Raw genomic sequence first — 20,381 nt, 5'->3', positions numbered from 1 at the left:
AAATGTACATTAAATCTATCCCATGAATAATATGGCAAAGTCTGCAACAGCGAGTTAAGCCACAGATGAGAGGAAAAGGAAAATGCATTTAGTATTAAACATTGGGAAACTTGGGTGGATGAGACCTCACCATTTGAGGTCACTGTTGCATGGTGGCCATGATATCAGCAGCCCATGCTGGGAACTGCTTGCTTGTCAGGAATCACACGCTCATACATTGAAGACTGTCCAAATTCTGGTGAGGATGGCCTCTCTCCTCTTCTGTCATTGAGTGGCTGTGAGTGGTTCCTGCCAGTGAACCACTCACTGAGAACCAGCCGCTTCTCTATCTATCCATCTGCAAAGCTTATCACGAACATATTGCTTATCACTCTTACACACATTTAAAAAAACAACAAGAAAACACACTATTTAGAACAATAATGTATTGACATACACCTGATCCCTTTGCGTGTTGTGTTGCACATAAATGTACCTCTGTCAAGTAATCAAGGCACATTGTTTCTGTGCAAAACTAATGAATGTGCAGTGTGTAATCTCCTATTTATTATGTTTGCACTTTTCTAATGTACTTTATAACTGCAGACAAGAATGATTTCAATTTGCTGCTGATTTATAATGCTGCAGTATACTCCGTTTTGCCAACAGAATGATTCCTCTTTGTTTTCATGTTCTTTTTCTAGAGAGCCAGTCACCTGTGTTACGGCCAGGTACATTCTGCTTTACTAAAACAAACCCTGGGAATCTAAGAACATTCAGCCCCATCTGTCCCTGCTTGAATTGCAAAATGTGATTTATGTTGCAGCTGGGCATGAAAATAAACGATATTCCCTTTAATCAATAAATGGTCTTGCAATCTACGACTTGAACAATGAAAACTAACAATTTAGCATTTATTTTTTGAATGAAATAAATTGAGCTGGAGCCTGTGACTTCTCAGAGATGTCAACAGGACTTCTGCTACTGCCTTTAACTCAACTAGGATTAGGTCATTTATTATTTAACAGCGATAGATTATAAATAAAAATGGATATCATGTATGTTAAAGAAGAAAGAGGGAAAGTGTGCATGTGAAGGTACATGTCTGCTTGCTTGTGTAGGTTTGCCGACCTCCACGTGGGGCCTGGAGATCTGGAATTAAAACTGACCTTCAGATGACAGACATTGCCCCTAGAGGCAATGGCAGTTTCAGAGGTTGGACATTATAGCATTATACCCTGCTGAGTTCTTTCTCCTCTCCAAAGCCTGCCCTCCCCAGCCTCCTCCATCACCAAATTTCCAAGAATATCCCAACCCAGATTTGGCAATCCTAGTTTTTTTTCCTGGCTTTTACCTGTTCTTATTTTTAGACTATTTGGTTGGGACCAGAAACTGGGGTGGGGTTACTTTCCAAATTCTCCTTTTCCAGTGTGCCTGTGTTCCTGCCTCATCAATGGAAAACCAGTGGGTATTCTGTCATTCATATTTCTTCTCTCTCTGGCCTTTGTCTGCCCTCTAGCTTTGTGTTCAAGACCAGGACTCCTTCCTCCTTGCTATCGCAAGGCAAGCCTTATAATGGAGGACCTGGGATGGTAGTTTCCTGGTCTACCACCAATGTGTCCAAAGCCCCTTCAGTGACTGGCCTCCCAGTCACTGTGCTGTCATCCCTCTGCCACCTCCAGCCTGCCATTTCCCTCTAAGTCTTTAAAAGCCTCTCTCTTTAACAGCCTTTAAGCACCTGTCTTAGCCCCTCCTCCACAGGTTTCCCCAGGCTCTGCTTGGGCTGCTGGGTCTCCTACCTGCAAATTGCCCTTCCTTCTCATGGGCCAGCCACCCTCTGCTAGCAATGTCTTCCCTTCCCTCCCTTTCTGATCTAATGGCAGCTATCGCTGACATTTATCTTATGAAGTGATCTTGGTCATCTTTTAGGTTGCAATCTTGAAAACATTTTCTGGAGAGTAGGCTTCACTGAACAATATAGAATTTACCTGGTTTTCTAAGATGAATGCTGTGTCATGTACCACTCTTGAGCTGTGAACCTGGCTTTTCCAAGGGAATGTAACCCCATCCAAGAAAGGAGAGGTTCATAATCTACCTTTCTAAAGACAGACCCAGAGAAACCCGTATTATGAGAATTAGATTTCAGCTTGTTCACCCTCATTCAGCTCATTAGACTCCAAGCACCAGTTGAGAACATTAAAATCATCCTTGGAATTATGTGTGGAAGAAGAATTGGATATCATCCACATATTGGTGACATTGCAGTGCACGACTCTTGATGACCTCTCCCAGTGTCTTCAAATAGATATTTAATAGCATAGGAGCTAAGATGGAACATCTTCTAACAGGGCTATGACAAGCCCAAGGTCACCCAGCTGGTTGCATGTGGAAGAGCAGGGAATCAAACCTGGCTCACCAGATTAATAGTTCCTGCTCTTAACCACCACACCAAGTTGGCTCTTGTTGTATGGTTTTTGCATCTTCATTGGAAACCACTTCAGATTATTACCAGGAACACCACAGATCTTCAGCTTGTTCATATTTCCCCCATTTTCAAGTGTAAGTTTTTCCCAGTTGGAAAGTTCCCTGTGCACTAGCAAATAATGATCATGAAATAGCCCCCCTTCCTGCGTTATCTCCCTCATGGATTGGCTGTGGGTAGAGGAATAGATTTTAGTCATCTAGCTGCTTGAGTTTTGTCATTTTATATGGCAGTTTTTTTGCAGGTTTTTTTGTCTGATATAAATTCAATGAATGAATAAATAATGTTCTCCAACTACCTGGCCAAGGTGTTGAAATGTTATAACTAACTAGAATTAAAGCCCGTTGTAGCACAACGAGCCTCTTGTGGTGCAGAGTGGTAAGCAGCAGAAATGCTATCTGAAACGATGTCCATGAGGTTGGGAGTTTGATCCCAGCAGCCGTCTTAAGGTTGACTCAGCCTTCCATCCTTCCGAGGTCGGTAAAATGAGTACCCAGCTTGCTGGGGGGTAAAACAGTAATGACTGGGGAAGGCACTGGCAAGGCCACCCTGTATTGAGTCTGCCATGAAAATACTGGAGGGCGTCACCCCAAGGGTCAGACATGACTCGGTGCTTGCACAGGGGATACCTTTACCTTTTTAGCAGATACAACGGGTGCTAGCAGGGGGAGGGGGGAAATAGGAAAGAGAGGGAGGTAAAAAGGAAGCAAATGATTAAGATAGAGAGGTTGGCATTGGCAAGAGTAAGGGGAGGGGTTGTCCAGTATGAAAGGGAATGAGGTTGAATATATGTGTTGTTGGGGGGGGGGTTGTGGTGGCTTGGTGACAAATGAGGGCTTGGGTGTGGAGAGATGGGTGTCAAGAACCTGTGGTTTGGAATGTTCGTTGAGTGTGGGAGAGGACTGACCTTTGGGAATAGTGGCATACTAGTTACAGATGAGCTTTCAAGAGCTTTCAAGCACCCAGCAGGCCTCAGTTGTCTCTAAGCAGTTTAAAATCACCTTCCCTTCCTCTCCCTTCTTCTCCCCATAACAGACACCCTGTCAGGAAAGTGGGGCTGAGAGCTCTGAGAGAACTGGCAATGACTCACAGTCACCCAACATGCCTCAGATGTCTCTAAAGAGTTCAAAATCGTCTTCCCTTCCTCTTCCCATAACAGATACCCTGTCAGGGAAGTGGGGCTGACAGCTTTGTGAGAACTGGGAATGGTCCACGGACACCCTGCAGGCCTCAGGTGTCTCTAAGCAGGTTAAAATTGCCTTCCCTTCATCTCCCCATAACAGTCACCCTGTCAGGGAAGTGGGGCTGAGAGCTCTGAAAGAACTGGGCCCACAGAGCACCCAGTCACCCAGCAGGCCTCAGTTGGGCTGAGAGCTCTGTGCAGCATTAAGCAGTTTAAAATCACCTTCCCTTCCTCTCTCAATAACAGTCACCCTGTCAGGGAAGTGGGGTTGAGAGCTCTGTGAGAACTGAGAATGGTCCACAGTCACCCAGCAGGCCGCAGATGTCTCTAAGGAGTTTAAAATTGCCTTGCCTTCTTCTTCCTTCCTATCCTCATAACAGTAATCCTGTCAGGGAAGTGGGGCTGAAAGCTTTGTTAGACCTGGGAATGGCCCACAGACACCCAGCAGGGCTCAGGTGTCTCTCAGCAGTTTAAAATTGCTTTCCCTTCCTCTCCCCATAATAGGCACACTGTGAGGGAAGCAGGCATTAGGGCTGGCCCAATCAATTAGGGCTGATTGGCCCATATTCCCTCACAGACGCCCGGGATACGCTCCTCCCACAGATGCCTTATATATAGAGGAACCATGGCAGAGCAAAAGAAGAAATAATATGTTTCACGTAGAACATACATGAATTAAGGAAAAAAGAAATGAAACTCTACATTTATCTTCTAGTATGGCATGCCTTCAGCTGACTTAAAAACTAGATTCCGGTGCATTCAAAATTACCCTGAAATCATCCCCACATGAATATAATAATTTAAGATGGAGGCCCAAGACCCTTTTTGTGGTAAATGTGAAAGGAACTGGTTTCAGTCCAGACATTATATGAAACCATTATTTTTATTAATTAAAAAATTACTATGCTGCCTTTCCACTCAGTTTAAGGTCCCCCACATGGCAAATGTTAAAACATTTAGCATTTGAAATACAATTTTTAAAAACTAAAGCAATTAAATAAAACAAACATAACAAAAATATGGAAAAGAACTAATAGTAGAAGAAACACCAAACTAATAAAAAAGTCACCCACTGGCAGAAAACAACAAGCAAAGTCAAATCATTGTTTAATTAATTATAGCTAGTCTGAAAATCTGAATGCAGGCTATTCCATTAATTATGGCCCATCAGAGTCTATCAAACCATGTGTAATAAATAGTCTGGCCAGGTGCTGGTATTGGATTGCGGTGACTTCCACAATTCTTTTAAATAACCAAAGCAAGAAACAAAATACAAAGCCATTTCAGTCTAAGGTTCAGGATTCCAGAGACCAGGCAAGTGCAGTAGTTCATCCCAAGAAGTCAAAGCTTTAAGATCCAAGCAAGACATTACCAGCCTATAACTTACATTGCAACCACACTCTACAGCAGGGGTAGTCAACCTGTGGTCCTCCAGATGTCTATGGACTACAATTCCCATGAGCCCCTGCCAGTGTTTGCTGGCAGTGGCTCATGGGAATTGTAGTCCATTGACATCTGGAGGACCACAGGTTGACTACCCCTGCTCTACAGTGTTCCTTGGGAGGTTTTATAGTTCATTGCCAGCAGCTGACAATGCTGCAACAACTCATCATCACTCTCAGCAGGTAGCTGACATCATGCCATAAGTTTAGCCTGCAGCTCTGCTCTAAACCTGTATCTTCACCTCTCTAATAGTGCAGGTGATCTTGGAAGGCTGGAAACAGGCAGCTGGCTTTCATCTGCTGGGTCAGAGCTGGGGGTAGGTATTTGCTCTTAGGTATTTGAGCAAAATGCTTGTTTACCATAAGAGTTTTGCACAAATAATAGAGTATCCCCAAGTAACTTGTTGACATCATTTCCAGGTACATGGGGAATGACATCAGCACAATGGAATGCTGCCCCATTTTTATGCCATTTTGTCCTACAGGACAGGTGATCAACAGCGGGGAAATAGAATTAGATGGATGGTGGGACTTCAAATCCACATTGACCCATGAAGCTTAACCTACCTCACAGATTTGTTATGAGAAGAAAATAAGAAGATACAATATGCTTGTTCTGAGTTCCTTACAGGGAAGGGCAGGATATTATATAATAATAAAAACTTCTGTTCAAACAATGCTTTTTGATTTACATATTGTAAAAGTAACAAATATAAATGTTAGGCCATAGATGCATGCTGAAATTGTTACAATGTGTGTTGGTTAATATTCCTTGCATCATTTCCTTACAGTTTTCCCTTGCTGGTAGACTGAAGTATGCTGTTTTATTGTGCCCTTGGTCCTTAGAAAGTAAACTGCCTATTATTTTAAATTCTATTGCTTAATAGCTGTGCATACCTTTCTATTTCTCTCTGCATATTAATGGTAGGTAGAAATAAACGAATAGGACAGTGATGCTCTTCTAGTCAATAGCTGGCTTTTTACTCTGGCCTGACTTCTTTCACTTGCTCAGTGTTCAATCCATTTCATGGCTAGTTAGCTAGTATAAAAGCCGTTGACCTCACCATTAACTTATGCTTTTGATGGGGCACGATTTCCCTTCATTATCGTTCTCAGTAATCATTTATCCCTATCCCCAGAGCTTTTACCCTGTGATTGCTTCTACTTTGATGCTCAAACAATCAATAGCTTCCCCCTGTGCGCTTAAACATGAAGCATTGCTTTGACCTCTTGTATTTTATAACAGTGGAAGTTATTTTATTGCGCCTCCTTCTTTCCCCTTTTAACAGGTTTAATGCACTATGGATAACTCACTGACTGTGGACTGATGTCTTTGCCACCTGGGGATTTGTACTGCATGTTTTTGAGAGCAGAACCATTTGACAATGAATGCGAGATCATGCAATATGAGCCATCGGACAAAAAGCACTTCTCAGAGTCCTGGGATGATCAATGGACAGCAGATCCCACCTATTAGAGTTTATGCAGGAATTCCGAGCTCATCATCTAACAGTAACACACCAAGTCCAGCTATTGGAAGCCTATCTACTAGCTTACATTTAAAGACATCTCTTGGAGGAGGTGTAGCTCCTCAGAGCAATGTTACTGATAGCAATATTCACTTCCCAGCTTTAAGTCCCAGGAGACAAATGGTTACAAATTGGAAGCCTGTATTCCACACCCCACAAGCTCCAGGGCTACCAGCTCCACAATCTCTGAAGCCAAAACTGCAGGAATTTGGAAACAGTTTCCCTATAAGCACAGTGAAAGGTAGGACTCCTTTAACAGCTAATTTTGTTTCCTTACTCACCATAGTAATATTATTGAAATTATTTTGCTAGCCTACCATTTTGCACTGAGAGAATGCTTTAAACAGTACAAAAATTTGTCACATGCACACACTGAGCTACACATATCCCATTTTAAAGAATTTTTCTGTATATTCTAGTCCTGATAATGTTTTTGTTTTCTGTGGAAATCTGTTTTCCTTACTCCTTTGATGTCTACGCAAGAGCTGTGTTTGTTCTTTTGTTCCCTTTCACCACTCTTGGACATAATTGTTGTCTTAACCTCCAGCCTGTCTATTTTTTAAAATATATATACTTTGCTCCTTCAAAGCAAAATGGAACTTGTCAAATGTACCAAAAAGTAACAGGCACAAATTGGAAACATGGTAGTCTTAAATGCATCACCACAATAGGAAAAATAGTGGCAAAACTGAAGGAAAGCAGATTTTCAAACAAAGAACATGGGAGAATAGCAGACCTTTGCCAGACCTTTCTATAAGGATGTGGCTGACTTCTCTGGAAGAGTGTTCAGAAAAAGCAGTGCCACTGCAAGGAAAGTCATACCTCTGACCATTGTCTATCTTGGAAGTGTGATATCCAGAGAAAGTCCTCGATGATATGAGAGAACAGGCAAACTCAAACAAAACAAGATGGTTTCCCATGTGTACCTAGGGCGTTTAGGGTTTTGTAGGTCAAAACCAGCAAACCAAATTGTATCCAGAAATAAACTAGAAACTTATGTAGATAATGTATTATATGATCATTATGAAGAGTCCCTATTGATAGGTCTTATTGTTAATAGCCTGGCCATTGTGCTCACTTAATATATTTTTACTTATTTTCTATGTGTACCACTACAATGGCAGAAAGGGTAATGAAGAATAGGGGGTTAAGTAGTACATTCATGATCCCTGGTCCTACTCTTACCGAATCATGGCCCTTTCTCTGCCTTTTTAAAGTCCTGCACTATACATGTAGACTGACGGTGTAAATGTTTTGCATAACACAATTCAGGTTCATGTTATATTTGCATAACAATACAGTGGCTATCCCTGCAAGCATCTTGAGACCAGTCCTATTCTACTAATATAAAACTTGACTGAGAATAGGAGCACAGTGAAAGAATTATGTTGACAGAAGGATTGTTGACAATGAGGTGTGATATTTAGGCAGATCCTAGAAATGCCCAAGGAGTATGTGCTACATCAGTAGCTGTGTTATACTCTCTGATTATGAAGATGTATGGTAGTGGGACAGATTTTATTTCAGTGTCCCTTCTCTACTCTTTCAAATACAGGTAATGCTTCTACCTTGCAGTTACAGGATCAGTTTGCCAGTTTTTTTTTGGGGGGGGATATAAGAAGGAGTACACAAGCAGTCAGAGCCATGTTTCTTGCACAAAGTACCATGCCCCCCCCCTAAGTGGATCTAGTTTTTACTTTGGTATTGAGACTCTCTCAGCATGTGTATTTTCTGTTCTTAGAGTTGACATTTCAAAGAATGATTACAAGAGTTGAGCATAAAAGGTTATGGCATGAATTTTCAGAGGAGCTAGACAAAGTTCAGAGTCTGGAATGAATGTTTCTCTGTATTGGCTAATGATTATTGTGGCACAACCACAAATGCCTACTTATACATTCAGTGTGGTTTCCTTCACATTTAATTGTATGTAGCTACTGTTCCATTAAAATGTTCTGAAGTCTTTGGTCCATAGGACTGCTACAGCCATTATATCATTAATATACTCTCAGTTTGTATATATCCTGTTAAAATATTCTTGGCATCATCCAGAAATGCCAACCTCGAGGTGGGGCCCAGAAATCTCTCCAAATTATAACTGATCTCTGAACCACAGAGACCAATTTCCCTGAAGGAAATGGCTACATTGCAGGGTGGATTTAATGGCATTATACCCAGCTGAGGTTCCCTCCCCACTCGAAAACCCCACCCCAGAATCCAGCCTTAAACCTCTGAGAATTACCCAGCTGGTATCTGGCATCATTAGTACCATCTTTTTATTTTGTCAACTGCATTTCTGAATGAATAATATTCAGTAAGGGTGATTATATGTCTGCTAGTTATGAATTTTCTTGCAGCTTTCAAGAAATAGTTTACCATTTCATGTTTCAGTTATGTGACTGATTCTGCATGCACTTGAAAGCTCATGCCTTGAATAAATCTTTGTTGGTCTTAAAAGTGCTATTGGACTCTATTGTTTAAAAATAGTTTGAAAGTCTATTTAACCTAGATGATAGTGCTCATCACTCAATGATAAACCATTTAAAAAGAGCAAATTCCTTCTATTTTTTTTTAAAAGATGGATGTAAGACACACTTCCTAGCTTACTAACTTGGCCAAGGTATGACAGTAGAAAGGATTTTAACTTTTGACCTCAGTGTTTGCTGGGTTGGGTTGCCTTCCCTTTATCTTGTCTTTTCGCATATGTGTTTATTTAAAACATGTATGGGCCCACTTTTCTCTCAAGCTAGAACATGGAAAGAAACAGATTATCCCCCCTCTATAAGAAGAGTATGTTCCCTTACTAAAACTGCCAGTGAAAACTTTGTATATGATACTTCAAAAATTCTATTAAAGTCAATAGAGCTTATATCCAAGTGAGATTTTTGGTGTCAAGATTCCAAGCAGTTACAGTTGCTGTATAAATCAATCTACAGATCCTATAATATTGAAATTTAAAGGGATTTTTTTTACATTGAAACTTCAAACTCCAGATTTCATCTCTGAGCTACATTTGTTCTGCAGACATGTATCAATGCATCAGGACTCTAGGAACACCTGCACCTAATCTGTGCCTCTTAATAAAACAGTAAGGGGTGTTGGGGTGGGCTGAGTCCAGGATGATGGGGGGGGGCAACAGTTGGCCCCTTGGCCCTGGACTGACAAGCGGAGGGGCCATTCGGAAGGTGCGAAGTGCCTTCTGATTGGCCCCTCACCAGGAAAGACCAAAGTTCTAACCAGTCAGCTCAGCCAGGGGCAATCTGAAGACATCACTGCCAGTCTGCTCCTGACGACTGCAGGGAGAGGAGGTCAGTAGGGCTGCCAAGGAAAATGAGAACAGAGGCTAGGACAGGCTGTGCCAGCCCTTGTTGCCCCACCTAACTGTCATGTCCAACTGTAACTTTTCCTCAGAACCCTGACAGAGCTGGCAGGAGGCTGGTGAGTACGCTCCCTCCCCCTCCCTTGAGGCCTGCTGCGAAGGAGCTTCTGACAGGCCCTGACTGAGGGGAGGGAGGTATTTCCAAGAGCAACGCAGGGGAGCCTGAGGGCCTTCCTTTTGAGGGTGGGGAACTTTCCCCTTCTGCCAAATGGTTGGCTGACAAGGAGGCCACAGAAAAGCCCCTTCTCACTTAAAATACTGCTCTGCCCGGGGGTTAGATACAGCCAAGCTATGTGTCTTTCTTCTTTGCAACTCTCTGCAGATTTGAGGCCACTGTACAGTGTTATTCTGCAGACAAAACTGGTTCTTTTGTCTCCTGTTTCATCTGCACAACAACCCTGTGCAGTAGGCCTCAAGTCTTTCAATTCAACAACAACCTGTGTGGGAGGCCTTAAATGTTTCTTCTCTACCACAACCCTATCCAAAGTAGCTCTTTCTGCCTGGGGAGCTGATCTTTATACTCTGCAGGTGAGCTGTAATTCCAGGAGCTCTCCAGGCCCCACCTGGAGGTTGGCTACCCCTAGGTTGGAAATATTCCTGGAGGTTTGAAGGTGGGACTTCAAAATTGTACAATGCCTCAGAGTCCAGCCTTCAAAGGAACCATTTTTGCCTGCAGTTGGGAGGGAGTGGTGCAGGTGTGTCCCTCCTGGGCTATGGGCTATGGCCAGCCCTTACCAGCAACTGTTTGTATTCTGGGGCACAGACAGGCAGACCAGCATTAGTCCTGTGAGTCTGGAAAGTACAGGAAGATCTAAATAAATATTTACAGCCTGAAACTGTAAATAGTGAACAAGTAAATGGATGGAGAGCATGAGAACTAAAATGACTTTTTCCAACATTGGCCTGGCAAATAAAAAAACAGTATAAAAAACCTTACTAAGGTCAATACTGCTGTGCCCAGAGAGTCTTCCTCTTAGGGTTGACAGCTTCCATATGAGACTCTCTACCCCACATCCTTCATGGGGAGTCTGCTATAGGAATAGAAGACGATTGGTAAATGCTTTGAGACACCTGAGGCCTGCTGAGTCACTGCGGCCCATTCCCAGACCTCTCACAGCCCCACATCCCTCACAGGTTGACTACTGTAGGGAGACGAATGGAAAAGGTGTTGGTAAACCGCTTTGAGACTCCTTTGGGTAGTAATCAGAGTACATAAATCCATTCTTCTTCTAAGGAGCAACCATGAAAGAAGCATGTGGGCACATAACATTTTATCAACAGTGAAAAAATGGAGAAGAAGGAACAGAGTGGACACCTGTGTATTGTGACTACCCCATGTGTATTAGGGCAGAGGGGCATTTTGGTGTCTGTGGCCTAATTCACACAAGAATGGATATGATGCAGAACTGGGAGGAATTGGTTGCCATGTAATCCTCCCCTAGGAAGAGTCTCCAGTCTGATTTTCCCTTCACATATCTGAATACATGGCTCTGGAAAGCTCATCTGTAGCCACTATGCCACAAAGGTCAACCACTCTCCCACACTCAACAAACATTCCAAACCATAGGTTCTGGACACCCATATCTCCACACCCATGCCCTCATTTGCCGCCATGCCACCACAACCTCCCACACAACACACACATTCAACCCCATGCCCTTATAGACTGGACAACTCCTCCCCTTCCTCTTCCCACTGCCAAGCTCTAGCACCTGTTGTATTATTGGATACAACGGGCTTTGCCCCTAGTTCTTGGTATAATTCTTACTATGCTAGGGAGGAAGTGTTTGGTATAGAGACCAGATATGCTGAGTGGCGCTTTCATCACATGGACCGATTATGCACTGGGAACTTTACTGCCCCAGCTCCCATGCAGGAGCACAAATCGGGGCTGGATAAGGTGCACCAGGCCAAATGCTCCCCCGTGTGGGTGCAGGAAGAGATAGAGCAACCTGCCACGACTAAAACTCCAGCCTGCAGCCTGGCATGAAACCTCCAGTGCATAAATGGTCATGGTGAGAGCTTTACAATATCCATAAATTTATTTCCATAAGTGCTTTTCAACACTATGTTTGGCAGGTACAGCTTCTCCCTCAGAGCAGTGATAACATAGTAAAAATGATACCTAAAGTCGTTTTTAGGGAGCTTACTAAACTGAATTTGAGGCATCTGGGATTTCTGAAGGACATTTATTAAGAAGACAGGATGCATCTCATGGCTCTATTTTCTCTCTATGATTGTGTATATATAAAATATTAAGGAGGCTTCCAGGGAATATAGTTTCTTGCATACAAGTAAAGAACCAATTAGATTCTGGTTGGCAACAATTGTTTGAAATGCTTTGGGATTAATTTAATTGTACCTGATAATGTATTATTTATTACCTTGCTTTGGATCGGGAGGGTGGGGCGCTACACGATTTCTAGCACAATCAGTAAGCATGTTTGAATTTAAAACATACACTCCTAATTTGTCTGTGGAACGGAAACATAAGAAAGAGATATTTGACAGACTATTTTGACCCCGAACAGGATAATGTTTTGTAATGTACTCTTGAAAGGAATTCAAAACAGACTTTTCCCACTTTACACTGGATGAAAAGGGCAAGTCTGAACATGAACAATTGTACGCCTCTTGATTTTGTTAATATTGTGTTACCTTCTGCATACTAACAGCATAGTCCTAAACAGTTATACTCTTTTATGCTCGTTAACTTCAACTAGGGGTATAACTCCACTTTGGATTGTATAATAGGTTTATAAGTGCAGATTTAATAGTATTGAGTACATATTATGTACATTTTATTGGAACTTTCAATAGGCTTAAAATAATATATGCTTATATTTTTGAAGTCTATATCTTCAAACCAGATTTTTGCATGTTTGGCTGATTAACACTGAGAAGTTAGGGTATGGATAACTTTTCATCCTAATGCTCACACAAAAGTTCTTATTTTTGAAAAATCAATAAGTAATTTTTTCAAGTAATTTTGCAATCCATAACTTTAACCACTATATAATTATGCTAATAAACCAAAGCGTTCTAATAAAGAAAAACAGTGTATCTCTATCTCTGCTATCTCTGCTACAATGCATGGAAAGACTAAAAATCTCTTTCTGCAAAGGAATTCTGCACAGTATCTTATGGAAAGGTATGTCTTCAATAAAACAGTTGCTTATTAATATCACATATTTTGCCCTGATAAGACCTGATGTTCAGACATCACAATATTTAAATTAATAAGTAAAAAAATCAAATCAATCTCTATTTGTCTCAATAAGCCATTTTCCTAGCTTCAGAACCTGGAGAGCTAAAGCTAAGGTTCTCATGATGTAAGAGAATTATTTAAAGAGTATAAAATGTTGGGACTTATGACAAAGCTACAACACTGTAGTTTACTTGTATATTCCCATCAATCTTCTACTGTACTAGGAAACTCATACTGATTAACAGATCTAGTATGTATTCAGATGTCAAAACTGAAATTTGATCAAACATTGCTTGTAAACTACACTTCCATATTTTAATTTATCCTTAGCTTCTATCTCGACATCATGAACACATCAGAATTTGTTTCTGATGGCACACCTTATTGTTTCCTATTTTTACTTCCCTTACACAGTGTTCCAGGCTGAGTACAAAAGTCTTGAGCAAACTCTAATAGGCGCTGTTCAAATATGGGTGCCTAATTACTTAACTATTTTATATCCCAGCATATTAACTTTTTGACTAGTATTAAACCATGGTTAATCCCAGTTGCTGGGAAATAAATTAATCTCAGTTTATTATGGCATCCATATGCAGATATCACAACTAACTGAAGGATCATGGAATCATAGAGTTGGAAGGTACCTCCAGGGTCATCTAGTCCAACCCTCTGTACAATGCAGGAACTCACAACTACCTGCCCACCCACAGTGACCCAATTTCATGCCCAAGTGATCACCCCCCCCCCCCACTACAAATCTCCAGAATCCAGCCTGGCCTGGAGGAAATTCACCTACCATTTCACAGTGGATTTCCTGGGTATGCAAAGAAGGGCAACAAGTGACAAACACTGGCACATCCCTTCCTTCCCACTCACAATCTGACTAGGTTTATAAAATCAGCATTTCTGTCAGATGACTATCTAGTCTCTGCTTAAAAACTGCCAAAGAAGGAGAACTCACCACCTGTCAAAGAAGCCTGTTCCACTGAGGAAACCTAATTGTCAGGAACTTCTTCCAGATGTTAGCCAAAAATTCTTTTTGATTTAATTTCAACCCATTGGTTCTGATCCAACCCTCTGGGGCAACAAAAGACAATTCCACTCCATCTTCTATAGAACAGCCCTTCAAATATTTGAAGGTGGCTGAGGTTGGGTGGGAGGACCCTGGGGTATGAGATCTGGTCCCCACCCCCAGAGTTTGGAGGCAGCATTAGAGATGTTGATAGCTGCCCCCAGTTGCCACCCTGGTTTTTGACCATCAACCACTGGCCACTATCTGGACCAATGCCGGAGGGCTGAAGCATGGGAGGAGTTTTATCTTGAATTGTATATCACCATTTTTATTATAGAGATCTTGGAGGATGTGAATATTGGGGTGTTTTTTTAGGACATTTGTTTTTATGTTTTTATATTAATTCTGTAACCTGCCATGAGCCAGCTTGCTGGGAGCAGTGGTCTATAAATATAATAAATAAATAATAAGATGGTTATCACAAAACTTGCACAACTTTTGAGGCTTGATTGTTTCATTCCCAGCATAGGGAGCTAGGAAATATTGTAGCAACCAGATTTTAAAATAAAATATAACTAGATCTTAACATATAAGACAGCACTGTGAGAATCATAGGCAGATTCCTTCACTGTACATAAACTATCAGTTCATAAAAAGTCAGAATGATTCAAATGATTTCCCCCATCAGACCACAAAAGCAAAGTTCCAGAAATAGATTTTCTGAAAATTCCTTGAAAGAGATCCATCCTAAAAGGCTATCTATAATTACAGAGGGCAGGTGGTTGAGCAGCAGTGGAAAAGTTTTCACTGATATGTTAAAAAAAACAAAACCCAAGACTTATCTAAAGGGGCCGTTGCTGCTGCAGGGGAGGAATGCTGGCAGGGACCTGGCTGGTGGGAGAGAACTCAGCCCTGGCATTCTCTGGGGCAGTGCGTGCATTGGCACGGCGACAGGGGGAGTGGCTGAGCCAGGTGTCTATTAAAAGGATGGCCTGATGTTGCTCGGCCTCTTTTTCCCCTCAGGGCACCCGAAGACACAAAACCCACCCTCCCTCCCTGTTTATGAATTGTTGGAATGTTTTTTAGATATTGGTTTGTGTTATTCTTTAATTGTCATAGCTGGCGGAAGTAGAGCATGGGAAGGATCAATTTTGGGGTGACCAAGCTGGCACACTGGTCTCCCCTTAAGGGGCTGTGCAGACGCAGAGCCTGATTGAAGGCTAGCATTTCCAGCGGGCAGGAGAACCGAACAGAGGGGTCACTCCATGTTGCCTCCCCCCCCCTTTTCAGCCTGTTGTTATGTCCGGGATTTTGGGCTGGCTAGCCAATGCAACCCATTAAGGGGCAGGCTCCTGAGGGCTGCCTTGTGGTCAGCTGACTACAAGAGGACAAGATCCTCTTCCAATGCTTGTCATGCTCAATGTTGAATAAAAGGCTGTGGCCAAATATTTTATGCCAAATTAGAGTTGTCTGTGTCTTGATTAGGTGGTCAATATCCCTCTGCAAGGCAATATATATTATGGAAAGAAATTAAACTAACAGCCCCATCCTATATTCCTAACACTGGTCACCCCAATGCCAACATGGCACTAGTATCAATAGTTAGTATTCTATGCTCATTCTGTATCAACAGAAACACCCCCTTGCAAACTGCAACTGCATGGGCATTCATAACAATTCTGCTAACACCCACTAAACAAGGAGAGGCATGCCTCTGATGTCCCCATTATAGGAAGCTGGGAACAGCCAACTGGTACATGCTGATTAGGGTTGGTTGCTTCAGCGCCCGAAGCAGCTTGTCTCTCCCGGCGCAGCCAGCACCGCACTGCAGGAGGGGGAGGGGAGGCATGGGCGTCAGCCTGTGTGAGTGAACCCGCCGGATTAAATAGTCAGATTTGTGTCTGGAAGCTTAGGTTGGCTATGTAGCTCCTTAAATAACAGATTTAATTTGATTGTTGGTGCAAAACAAAGCAAGGGAGCAGGTGACAATAATATCTGAACTGAATAAAGCATAGGGCAAGGTCCCTGAGGTTTCCCAGGACACAGAGAATACATGTTAATGACCTGGCTGGACCCATGATGAGTTTCTGATGTAGGGAAATAAATGCATGATCGCATTGGTGGTGCCTTGATGACCCGGAGACAAAAGGATGGGAAATTAGTTTAGGCATGGTAGGGGAGCTAATCAGGACTAATGGAGTTCCCTAGGAATGGCGGAAGGAAAGAGTACTTAGAGGGTGCTGAAATTAGTAACAGTTTCTAGGTGTGTCATTGACGTGCAAATAGGTGTTGTCTCTAAAGGGGAAGAGTAAAGTAGCAGCTGACTACTCCTGTGGGCTGAGGATGATGTTACCTGAAGAATCTGTGCAGATCCTGGAAAGCATGTCATCCAGGCTAGAGAGTACAGTTCCCCATTTTTGCATGAGTGCAGACGTTGCTAGCCCTTTGGCAAAACTGACACACATTTGTGTATTTCCAGTGCCAAGATGCATGCAATTGCAAAGCAATATAATGGGGGTGGGGTACAGACAATGTTGATGGATATTTTTAGGCAAACTACTCCTCAAAGTGAGAAGGGGTCTGACCTCTAACAGAAGACTTACAGATTCCTTTCTTTCAGACATTTCAGATGTTCTCTATGAAACAGATCACATAGTACCTCAAGTTCCCTAGGCCTTAGGTGTTGATTTGGTACAGTGGTAGCAGAAAAAGAAAAAAGTGAATATTCCTACCTCCTTTAAACTTTCCCATTTTGATAAAAAGATCAACAATACCCTTTATGGCAGTGATCCCCAATCCCTAGTCCGGGGACTGGTACCAGTCCATGGATCAGTAAGTACCGGGCCATGGCTCCTCCTCGTCTTCCTCCCTGGCTGCTGCCTCTGGGGCTGCCCTGCCACTCTGCCGCCGGCTCACCTTTGGTGCTCTCCAGCGGCCGGCACAGCTGGGGCTCCCCCTCAGCGTGGCACTACACAGCTGCTGCTGGCAGCGCCCCCCAGTGGGCGGCGGGAAGTCAGGGCGCCAGCGGGAAAGTAAGTGGAGCAGGGGCTCAGGCAGCGACATCCCTCGGCAAAAGACTACCCCCTCCCCCGGGCCTCAGTAAAATTGTCAAGCATTGACTGGTCCCCGGTGATAAAAAGGTTGGGGACCACTGCTTTATGGCATCTGGAGCCAGTAGACCTGAGTGAGTCACAGATGACATCATGCAGCAGAACTAAGTAAGCCACTTTGCCTGGTTACAAGTAGAATTTAAACTGGGAATTCCAGGAAGGATAGGATTTCTCTGGGGAAGCCTGACCAATTATTTCCAATTGTAGCATATGTGATAGATATACATATACCAACAGGACTGGCTGCTTTGGTAACTGCCCCAAACCAAGTTTTAAATGCTATAAAATGCCAGCAGTTATACCAAGAATGCCAAGATTTGCATAGTTATCAGCTATTTCACCATTTCTAAGCCTCTTTGAAAGTGGCATGGTTTAGTCCAATCTCATCAGATTGTGGAAGCTAAGCAGGGTCAGTACTTAGAAGGGAGACCACCAAGGAAGACAAACCTTCTCTGCTTCTCACTTGAAAATCCCTGGCCAAGGTTAAAATAAATCATCTGTAACTTTGACAGTAATTTACACACACAGACCTCTTTGAATCTAAGAATTCCTTTTTACTATCTTCAAGACTGTGCATTAAGAAATGAATGATGGTGTTATTATTATTTTTTAAAAAAGACAAAGTGGATACCTAGTCCTTTTACCAAGGCATGATAAATACAATGGACAAGAATAATTGGGAGGATACAACTGAGAAACTATAGAAAGTTAGGTGTAATTCTAAAGAGAGTTATATAATTTTATAAGACTTCAGAGAATGTAACTCTTGCGAGGACTACACTGACTGTTATAAAATGAATTAACTGAACAGAAAGAACCTTCCTTAGCACTTTTCATTAACATATTTATTTATTTAAACCACCGTGAGGGCAGTATATAAATACAATAAATAAATAAAATAATATTCATTGTACATGTATTAGAAATTTTATCAAGGCTTATCAAACTATGATGTGTAACATTCCAATGGCAGTGTGGAAACAGAGGGGAATAAAGGGCACACAATTCAAAGAAAAATTTCATGTAATTCACATAATGTATTTAAAAGGTCCATTGAAATCCAGCTACATCTTTCAAAACTTGTTCATCATAAAGATGTCGGTGGTGGGGTTATATCATGGTGGGAAAAGTGTATAGCCATCCAGCTTTAAGTTGTGTGAGAACAGTGAACATCTAATCAGCTGGGATAATTTTTTGTGTAATTGTCAAGAAAGCCTTTAATGTAAATAATAGGTGCACAGATTTCTGAACAGTGTTATGGGCAAAAATGTTAATCACTAAACAACAGAGCTACACTTGATATCCCGTTTACATAGTTATTATTTTACTCTTTAGAGCCATTGTTTTTTCATCTTTCCCTTGGCATGGTCTGAAAAAGAAGTTCATCAGTATGCTATGGGACTCCTTGCACAAAAAGCTGGATTCCATCTTCATTTGTTTTTCTCCCCACTGGCTTTCTTTAATCAGTTTCCAGTGGTTTGGGAAAGCCTGATAATGCCTTACACTGAAGTGATTAAATGATAAATGCATAAGTTCATATTCAACATGCCAGACCACTTCTTTTCAACTTTGTGTAGTTCAGTAGCTCTGAAACAGTTAAACAATACTCAAATACAAAACAAGATTCAAATCACAAGGGAATGACAGTCACAAATGGAGACGTACAACAATTGGGTGAGAGATTCACTTGAAGCCAATAGAAATAGGTCTGAGTACATCCCTCTAGTGTTTATCTTTCTTGCCAAATGGACAGAATTTAGCATGTAATAGTCCATGGACTAATATTCCTGCTGTTTTTTGTGTGTGTGTGTGTGTACACGTACACATATGTATAAACTTTGTGAGACTATAGAGTGCACTTGTGGTTTGTTTTCCATGATTTCCATTTAAACTGAATGGTTATTATTGCTGAAAGAATTTTCATTGGCACAAGTTATTTCAGAGAACTTCTAAAAATATGATGTTCATATGTAACTAATGTGCAATTGTTAACTTAAATTCTTGTTGATGAAATCCAGTTTTCCCATAGTATTCCAGCAAATCCCAGAGCCATCCTGACAATTTTCCAAATGTAGTAATTTGTTTCATTCTTAAAAGGAACCTGACACCTAGAAGAACTCGTAAACATTGAGAGGACTATCCAAAAAGCAGCAAGGCACTTATAAAAGTCTCTGGGAAATATTTTACTGTATTATAATCCACTTCTCTTATTAGGCTTTGTGTCAGATTTTATGTACTGTTATATTTTTAAAATGTGTAATGCCTTAAAGGATGTAAGCACCATGTCATGTTTTAATCACTTTTTGTTAAAAGCTATTCCCTGTTATGTTCAGTCTTCAACCTTACTGTTCCATTTCCTATTAAACTGTTCAGATTTTGAATGAGCTGACTTCGTTTTTAATATGCAGCACAAAAAAGACATCTAAGCAATTTAAAGGGTTGTTGAAGCTGATAAGTTAGTAATAGGTGTATATAATCATAGCCCCTGTATACGTTCCTTATCATCTTAACACCGGCCGCGGCGCCGCGGACTAAATAAAAGGGTAAGGGGTTCTTGGGCGGGATGTGTCCGGGATGAGGAAGGGTCCGGATTGGACCCTTCCTCCGGACAGACAATGGGAGGGTCCCTCCGATTCCCAGCCCCAGCAACTGCGAGCCGCGCGCAGGGGGCTCCCTGCCCGGCGGCCTGACGCGGCGAGAGGTGCAAAGCGCCTCTCGCTGTGTCAGGCCGCCGCCAGAGAGAGCCGACGACGACAGACTGCCGCCCAGGGGCCCTGCCGCCCGAGGGAGCCCCCGCCGTCACAACGCCGACCCGCAAGACTGTAAGTACCTAGCGCCCGCTGTATTGGTCATACAGCGGGCTTGATTACTAGTGATTATGTATACAACCTCAGCCTTTCATGAGGGGTCAACCTGTCAGCAGTGAATTGGAGCAAGCGTCTTCTTTCCCCCAGTTTTTCAGATTGTGCTGGAGGGTTTTTATTCTTTTAATGTTTACATATCCACCCTCTCTTCTAATTCTGTTGTTCCCTGTTCCCTCACCTAGAATAAATAGATTCC

At 42.2% G+C, this 20,381-nt stretch overlaps 1 protein-coding gene across 6 annotated transcripts in view; it reads left to right on the top strand.

The window, feature by feature from the left end:
• Positions 1 to 20,381, top strand: part of GLIS3 (GLIS family zinc finger 3) — a 230,017-nt gene that overhangs the window by 12,090 nt on the left and 197,546 nt on the right. For 4 of the 6 annotated variants that reach the window (XM_077344926.1, XM_077344922.1, XM_077344923.1 and 1 more), the window contains exon 2: positions 6,376 to 6,856. The exons of the other annotated variants lie outside the window; for them this stretch is intronic. In XM_077344926.1, coding sequence (XP_077201041.1) covers positions 6,472 to 6,856 — 385 coding nt within the window. In that variant the 5' untranslated portion in view covers positions 6,376 to 6,471. The remainder of the gene's footprint in view (positions 1 to 6,375; positions 6,857 to 20,381) is intronic. 6 annotated transcript variants of the gene reach the window in all.

The sequence above is a fragment of the Paroedura picta genome, chromosome 7 (genome assembly GCF_049243985.1).
Source record: "Paroedura picta isolate Pp20150507F chromosome 7, Ppicta_v3.0, whole genome shotgun sequence".
Lineage (NCBI taxonomy): Eukaryota > Metazoa > Chordata > Lepidosauria > Squamata > Gekkonidae > Paroedura > Paroedura picta.
The sequence above is the reverse complement of the archived record's forward strand: the minus strand, read 5'-3'. Positions and strand labels throughout refer to the sequence as shown.